Genomic DNA, 8,806 nt, shown 5'->3' with positions numbered 1-8,806 from the left:
AGAGAGATATGGAACAATATAAAGCATACAGCACGTAATAGCTTATATTTCACCTTGAATCATCCTACACCTGGTTGGAAGCTAGTTCTTTCTTTCATATTTTTTTGCTTTACTGTTAAGCATAAAAATTCATTGTCTATTATTCTAATGTAGCATCAGAGTGTGGCTTTCTCAAAAACGACCGTTAATTTTTTTTTCAAAAAAATATTTTTTCAAATTTTTTTTGACCGTTACTTTTATTTTTCTTCGCAACGGAAATTTGTATTTTAAAATAAGTTGAGTTCGAAATGTTCGAATTTTTCGACAATCTAATATCGAAAAACTCGAATTTGAGACAGCCACACTCTGTGTAGCATATTCAGTTCCAGTACAACAAAAACAACGCAATTTCCATAGAATTAATTTAATTTATTAAATATCTTTTGTCACATATTATGTTACTGCCTGACCTGTACATCATCATCATGTATCATATCCAATGACTGGAATTTTAAAGTGTCGCTGGATGATGCAAGCACATTGTACAATTTGCCAAATTACATCGCGGTAAACTTGTCAAGTGATGATGACTCATTGTAACGGGTATGGGCAGGAACCACTTATTTGGATATGCAATCAATGACGTATAACTTGATGGATTTTGTGTTGGAATTGCTGAAAATTGATGTAATGTTGGTGTAATTGATGTTGTTGATGATGCAATTGGCCGAAATGCACTTTGTATTTCGGGACTTGATGGAGGTGATTCACGTGATGAATGTGATGGCTGTTGCGTCTTACTGCATTGCTCGATCGCTCTTTACGGAAATAAATAAACATGTTGTTATTAAGTTTGTAATTAAATATAAAGGAATTTGTGCTTACTTTAGCAAGTCTAAATCACATCGTCTCAGCACAAGTTCCAATACTGATCGTTTTCGATGCGGAAAAAGTGACGAGAGCATCTCGATTGCATTTTGTGACACGAGTGGTGTGCTGGATGTTACGGAATCGGATTTCTTACTCATCTCATCTTGTGTCGATTGGACTTCAATTGTTGGCGATTGCGATGATTCTGTCTTTGGTTCTGTGACTTTCATACCGAAAATTTTACCCGGCGGCAGTGATTCAAGTGACTTTCCAGTCTCATTCGATGCCAAACGTAGTGCAATCGCATCCTCAACGGCTTGTTGACGTTTTAGTGCTACCTAGGGGTTATAAAGATTAAATTAAATGACATGAGTGTGCGCAAAAATGCAATAAAGAATTATCAGGCAGGCTAATAAGCTCTTTATTAATTTAATATGTGATTGTTGAGGGAATTATCCAATAAAAAGACTTTATTGTATCTTCAATGGCTTGACTTGTAATGAAAATTAAGTTAAAAATACACTTTCGATTATTTTATGACTAATGCATTGTTTACTGCCTTGACAGTCGTGCTATTTTTTGAAAAATGTCAAAGAACTTTTGTTCTAATTTAATTAATTTAAATAAGCATGCTTTGAAAATAGTTTGATAATTCTATCGAATTTTTATCGACGATTTTCAAGGTTGAATGAGGTTGAAATCAGAGTGTGAATTAATATTCAAATTATTTTTGACCGTTAATTTTATTTTTCTTTGTAACGTAAATTTTGATTTTAAAATAAGCTGAGTTCGAACTGTTCGAAATTTTCGATAATCTAATATCGAAAAACTCGAATTTGAGACGGCCACACTCTGGTTGAAATATCAAAGTAGACTGTGATTAGACTTGTATAGCTGTCAATACTAGAATTTTACTAGTTTTTGATACAAAATTTATGAATTTTTAATTCATGAGTTATTAAATTTGATTGCTTTGTTGACAAAATTAATGCAAAAAAAAAATCGGAATTGTATTCGTGCTAAAGATCAAGAGGCTTGAGATTATTTTTGTAACTGACAATAGTAAGTGAACAACAATTTATAGGGTTTTTAAATGAGTGAGGAATGGTAATTTGTGGATTTTAATAGCCTTTTAAAATTCAAATTTTTAACGACTCTTATGAAGATAAATTTTTTATAATTTTCAAAACATCAACGGTTTTTAAAATTTTGAAATTTTTAACGGATCTTAAAGTGTTGAAATTTTTAACGGATCTTAAAATTTTGAAATTTTTAACGAATCTTAAAAATTTAAAATTCTCAAATGTTTTTATAAAATTGTAATTCTTAAAAAAATTCAATAACATGAATTTCAAAGTTTCAAATTTTTAACGTTTTTTATAAATTTAAAATTTCTAACGATTTTTATAAATTTGAAATTTTTAACAATTTTCAAAAATTTGAATTTTTAACAATTTTTATAGATTTGAAATTTTTAACAATTTTTATAAATTTGAAATTTTTATCGGATTTTGTAAATTTGAAATTTTAATGACTTTTTTATGAAATTTCAAATTTCTAACGGTTTTTTAAATATTAAAAATTATTTTAAGCTTAAAAAATCTCAAAAAACTGTCGCATTGTATCCTTTTAATAACCTACTTAGTTTCAAGGATTCGAACCTTAATAATTTAACTTTTATTAGATCTTTAACATTTCAATTTACTAACTTCTGATCTTAAATTCAGCACACTTCCATTTAAAGTCATCAGCTCAACAACTTTTCAATCTCGCGACTTACAAGAAAACATTTAAAAAGAGTCTTAAAGCCATTCCAAGACGAAACAATGCCATTGCAATCGAGATAAAGACACAAATTCACTCATTAAGCTGGAATGTTAAGGTAACTTTAGTGTAGTGGGCTCTGCTTATATGAATTATTCATTCCTGCCATTCATAAAATTTTAACATCGAAAATTTATTTAAATTAAAGAATATAATTTTGGCTATGCAGCTTTCCACCCAAACAATGAAGAATTTGGAACATTTTTTAATGAAATTAATTTTATTCACGACACTAAAGCAATTATCGTTCAGTTGATAATATAATTAAATGTTTTTTCTACTATATTAATTACAGTATTTTCATCATCGCGTGATAATTGCGTCAAACTTTTTATTTACATGTTTAATACAGTTTATTTTTGCGGAATGCCAAGTGTTTGTAAATATTGTGTCACGCAGAGCGCTTTTTTGTATTGAATTATTAGAGGAATTGTCACGAAAATCTAATAATAAGTTTTAAGAACTTTTTTTAATAGATTTTATGTTTTTTAAAAATTAACGGTTTTTTAAATTTCAAATTTTCAGGGTGTGAAATTATGAATATCTTTCTATGCTTTTTAACACAGAAATAAAATTTAACGTATTTTTAATTTTCGGGATGTAAAAACACCCTATTTAGTATTTAAATCAGGATTTTCAGAGATTTTGAGTTTTGAAAATTTTCGTGGTATTATACTATGAATATCAATTTTCTAGCTAAACTATGAAATTTTCTATGAAACTTTTTTCGTAGTTTTACACTTTCAGTTTTAGTCGGACTTTTCAATGACATATTCAATTTTGAAAATTAAATTGCTTTTTAAATTTCAAATTTTAGTGGTGTTAAACTATGATTTTTTTTATGAATTTCGTAGTTTTCCTTATTTTCGACTTTTTGAGTAGATTTTAAATTTTTGAAAAGTTAACGGTTTTTTTAAATTCAAAAATTTTTAGGGTGTGAAAACATGAATATTGTTTTCCAGGAATCTCGTAGTTCTAAACCCTTGTCTTTAATAAGAATTTTCAGAGATTTTAGGTATTGAAAATTTAACGGACCCATTAAATGGAACCCCCGAAAATATGGATATTGTTTTTCTTGGAAATTCGTAGTTGTACACCCTTATTTTAATAAATAATCATCTAGATCTTAAATTGATGATTGTCTAAACATCCAGCAAAGATCCAGTTCTAATTTGCTTAGAAATAGATGCAATTGATGGTTCATAATAGAGGAAATTGCCAGAAAAACAGTCAAAATGTACTAAATAACATGCTTATCCATGAGATACTTTAATCAGTTATTAAAATAATCAACTATTAATTTTTTTACAGCCTGCAATTTGCATAGAAAATTCACAAAAAAATCACCGTTAATATTAATCATAAACAAGTGTGTCTCTAGCAGTGGTGGGCAACTTCTATGCCACGATACACCAGTGTACCGCCAAGGTGTGCCGTAAACAGTAAAAGGTTCCCAATCACTGGCCTTTACGAGGGGTAAGCAACCATTTTTGTGTCACGGCACACTTTGATGGTATGACAAGACTGAAATGGCACACGACATGTGGTTCATAGCATTTCCAAAAACACTAGTGTATCGCAGCACACATGTTGCACACCACTGGTCTACATACACAATGAGTCATTGTCATTGTCATTTTCAAGTCCATCACAAGTCCGCCCATAACTCAAAAAGATTCGTAAATATTTAAATTTTTATCACTTACTTGTTGTGCCATAATCCTTTGTCGCTCAAAAATTAAGTCACATTTCGGACATCTACAATGTTTATATGTACACAGCTTTTTGTGACCTCGTAATCCACTAATTATACCGTGATTTCTGCATCTAATTAAGTAAATTTTTGTTGATAGATTTTAATTAACTTTTTGAACAGGACATTGACATAAAATGAATAAGTTAGACATAAATTGAGCAATTATGTGAGCATCGCGTAATTTGTTTTTCAGGGAAAAATCGAAAAAAAAAGCTACAAATAATAAAAATATGGTCATGGTGAGTCGTTCACATTTGTTGTGCATTGAGAATTGATTTTCATTGTGAGAAGGTGTTGAACAAATTATTATTTTTTATTTTTTTTATACTTAATATTTCAAGTATTTTGTGCGATACAAAAATAACGAGATTTATTTTTAAAATAATCTTGAAATCATTTTTTATGAGCTAAATTAAGGTAACTTTTAGTTCTATATTTTGAATTGGAGTATTGACGTAGGTGCACTGTCAGGTGTCTAATGGTAATTATTATTAAGAGCATCAAGGATATTTTTGATCTGTCCAGAACAACACAATGCGGCAAATTTTAATATTCGTCGTTAAAATCCCTAGCAGGCCAAGGTCATGTCTCAAGAGAAGAAGGAGATTAGATTGACTTTCCCGAGCATGGTAAACTACTATGTTTAAAGGGAGGAAGCTCTCAAGAGCATGCTATTTGGCTACTACAGAATCAGTTGAAATCAACCGTCGCTTAGCCGTCATGACACCCTCATGTCTTGAAGTTGTCACTTACATAGCCGACGGGGTACTCTCATGTTTGCAGCGTCAATATTGTGATTAGCACTTGATTTAGACTTGGCATTAGACCAATTATACTATCTAATTAAACCAATTGATCTAAATTAATTTAGTGAGCAACCTGTATGCCGCGGCACTCTAAACTTTTTAAAAATGTCTTGAACCGTATTGTATGTGAGGTTTTGGTCGAAGCTAATCACCCCTAAAGGTATTCCATGGCAAACAAGGTACCGACAACTATGCTTTCAATCGGAATTGGGATCGGGATTCAACGGGATTTCCCGATCCCGAAAAATTACGGGATCCTGAAAATTTCAAAAGTCGAACGATCCCGAAAATTTATTGGGACCGGGATTTCGAGAAAGCATACCCACAACTACTTTAGACCATAAATTTTAAGCAAGATTGAAACTCAGAGCAGATTGCATGAAAAATTGCATGAAAAAGTCAACTTCCCGAACAGCAAAATGCGCTGAATTCAGAATTTATTGCCGTAAAAAATGCGTCGGAAACCATCCTCACGGTTGTCTTTGGAGCAACTTTGTGTCTTATTCTTAAAATGGCGTCATATCGGTGCCCTAGCGAACATTCTCTCCTCTTCACGCTTCTAGCTTTGCTCCCAAGTACTTGTCCTCACTGAAGACTTCTTAAGCACTTACTTATAGTCAATTATGGAAAGTCTATTGCTCTAGTAAACTAGCTAGTCTCATTAGTCACCTTGATTTGATATTAAACTTATCTAACTGCACTTCAAATGTTCATGTACACTCATCTACAAATCTATAACTTAAATCACACATAAACTCAAATATTAACTAGTAAATCCCCTTTAACAGACTTTTTAATCAAGGTCTTTACCCTTTTTATCAATTCCAAAAAATTCAAGTAGATTTGAAACCTTTTTTGGTTCCCAAACTTTATCTTGAAAAGCGTGCAAAAAAATATTATTTCCATTAGCTGTCATTTGATAAACTGATTGGACATGTACTTGATTTTCCATGGCACATGTGAACACATTGAGACAGAATAGCTTGAAGGACGATTTATATGCTATGGGTTAACAGCCTATTGATCCACATTTCATCGATTCTTTAGAAATTATAACTAGCCTTGTGAAATCAGGACAATCGAGGTTGTAATAAATGTTTCTCAGAATATAAACATTCAGCTTGACAGCAAAATATATTGTTCAAATGCAAGTGACTTTGACTGTTGACAGCTTAGTTTTTATTATTGAATTGTAGTAAGCTGATTGTAGCTTTATGCAATATTGTTGCTAATTTATCTATTCATGCGTGCTAAAGGATTTTCAACTTAATAATTGTTGCAGCTAACTGCGAAATTTTTATTTCGAATTTCAACAATTTTTTTTAAATTTTAATGAATTTTCTAAATTCAAATGTTTAAAACTTTTTCAAATTAAATTCAAATTTTTACGAATTTTTGAAACTCAAATTTTACCGAATTTTTGAAATTCAAACTTATAAAAAAATTTAAATTTAAATTCAAATGACTTTTTTTAATTCAAATACTTGAGACTTTTCAAAATTTAAATTACGACCACTTTTTCAAATTTTAAAAATTGAAATTTTCATAACTTTTCGGAATTCAATTTTTAACATCTTTTTGAATTCAAATTTTGACGACTTTTATAGATTCAAATTTCAAGAATTTTTTGAATTCGAAATTTTTAAGATTCTTTAAAATAGAAATTTTAACAAATTTTTCAGTTTCAAATTTCAACGATTATTTCAATTCAAATTTTGATGACAAGTTCAAATTTTGACAATCATTTCAAACCTAAACTTTAAACAATTTTGGAATTCAAATTTGAACGAATTTTCTAAATCCGAAGTTTTAATAAAAATTAAATTCAAATTCAAGACTTTTTTTGATTAAATTTTTTGAGACTTTTTAAACTTCAAATTTCAACCACTTTTTGAATTGAAATTTTACCAATTTTTTCAAATTCAAATTTTTAAAGAACTTTTTGAATTGAAATTTTGATAAATTCAAATTTCAAGAATTTTTTGAATTCAAATTTTAATAAATTCAAATTTTTCAAGGATTTTTTGAATTCAAATTTTGAAGATTTTTAATTTTGATCTTTTTTAAAATTTTAATCTAGAAAAAAGTTTGACAATTTCGATCAACAATTTTGAACATATAACATTTTTTTATAAATCCAGTCCACGTAATTTTCACGTCCATATTTCCATAAATTCCAACTCAAATCTAAATGAATTATCAAGCATGAAATGACCATAAAAATTCAATTTTTTTTAACAATTTAATTTAAATATTTTTCCCTTTTGCCACATTAAATTACACGGATTTGTTTACAATATTTTACATAATCAGCACCAGTGTAAGGAAATCTATAGTTTGCGTCACAACTCATATTACACAACAACACAAACAAAGCAAAAATAACTGAACTTCTAATCAGCAATTTAAAATCTTTGATAACTTTATTTATAACATTGTTCATGACATTATTATTGATAATAAGGCACAAAAGAAACAATTAGCAAATGTGTAATCACCTCGCACACTTAGGAACTCGAGAGATTTGCTGATTAAGTTGACTATTTGATTTTTTCAACATATTTTTTAAACTATATTTTAATTTCATAATTTTTTTATTCACAATTCCTTTATTTTAGTCACAATTCTATATCCATAATCCACTTCTTAATTCCTTATCCCAATGAAGATTGCCACACAAATGATTCAACATTGGTGGTCGACCGAATTATATATTTTTCCTATTCATACACTCTACAGCCATTTGCCAGCCGATACTTTTCACTTCAGATGATACTAATCTACATTAATGTCTAATGTGTATCATCCTCACAAGATTTTTCTTTCTTTTTTGTTCCATTAGAAATCAAAATATACACAAAAAAAAAGACTTTCATTTAGCCACACACAAAACGAAAAATTTGTTTCAACATTTGCTGATGAAACCAGAAAGATCGTTTTTTTATGAAGAAAGTTTCCCATTTCGTGGGTGGAGCTCATAAGGAGATGTGTATTGTGATTTTTTGAATCTGTTTTTTAGGGGTTGAAGTTGGTAAAAAATGATTTAGGGGTTGATTGTTGCTGCCTATGTTTAGAAAGCTTGATATTGAGTTATTCTGGATCTATGTATTGAGATTTATTGCAGTTAAAACAGTCTAATTGACAATTCAAGTGTTTAACGGCCATTTAGAATTTGAATTTTCTCCTTTTGTTGTTTTTTGAACAAAATTTAGTCATCTCGGTAAAAAATTGCAAAATTTGCTTTTTCATAATTTATTATAGAATTTCAAGTCATAAATGACATTTAACTAAGTATTTTGACATCATTACATTCAACAAGCTCTAATCTAACAGTAAGTAACAAAACTAACCTAATTTAAATCCAATAATTGACAAAAATTCATTTTTTCTTACAGTTCAATTTCAATTTACACTCATTTAGCCTTAAACTGTGTCATAACAAGCTTTGTAGCTTCATATTTGATACCACACGCCTTCTATTATAAGCTTACATAAACCATTTAGCAGCTTTTATTTAAAAAACTGGAACTAGAATCATAAACTTGCTTATCAAAACCAAATGGTTATGAAA

The 8,806-nt window shown here is 29.3% G+C and overlaps 1 protein-coding gene across 1 annotated transcript; it reads right to left on the bottom strand.

The window, feature by feature from the left end:
* Positions 1-387: 387 nt before the first annotated feature.
* Positions 388-8,334, bottom strand: LOC139099115 (doublesex- and mab-3-related transcription factor dmd-4-like). Its single transcript, XM_070651513.1, has 4 exons — positions 7,734-8,334; positions 4,380-4,500; positions 865-1,187; positions 388-797 (listed from the first exon to the last, which is right to left on the bottom strand). Exons 1-4 carry the CDS (start codon positions 7,820-7,822, stop codon positions 491-493), a joined length of 840 nt encoding a protein of 279 aa, XP_070507614.1. The 5' UTR covers positions 7,823-8,334; the 3' UTR covers positions 388-490.
* Positions 8,335-8,806: the final 472 nt, after the last annotated feature.

This window comes from Chironomus tepperi, unplaced genomic scaffold (genome assembly GCF_022539635.2).
Source record: "Chironomus tepperi strain 1889 unplaced genomic scaffold, CSIRO-AGI_Ctep_v1 contig_461, whole genome shotgun sequence".
In the NCBI taxonomy this organism is placed as follows: Eukaryota; Metazoa; Arthropoda; class Insecta; order Diptera; family Chironomidae; genus Chironomus; species Chironomus tepperi.
This window is presented reverse-complemented; position numbering and strand designations above follow the sequence as displayed.

Coding starts and splice junctions, on each gene's coding strand:
- LOC139099115 (XM_070651513.1), bottom strand. CDS start 7,822: ATGAAATTAAAATATAGTTTAAAAAATATGTTGAAAAAATCAAATAGT. Junction 4,501..7,733: donor CGAGTTCCTAAGTGTGCGAG/GTGATTACACAT, acceptor TTACTTAATTAG/ATGCAGAAATCACGGTATAA. Junction 798..864: donor TGTGATTTAGACTTGCTAAA/GTAAGCACAAAT, acceptor ATTTCCGTAAAG/AGCGATCGAGCAATGCAGTA.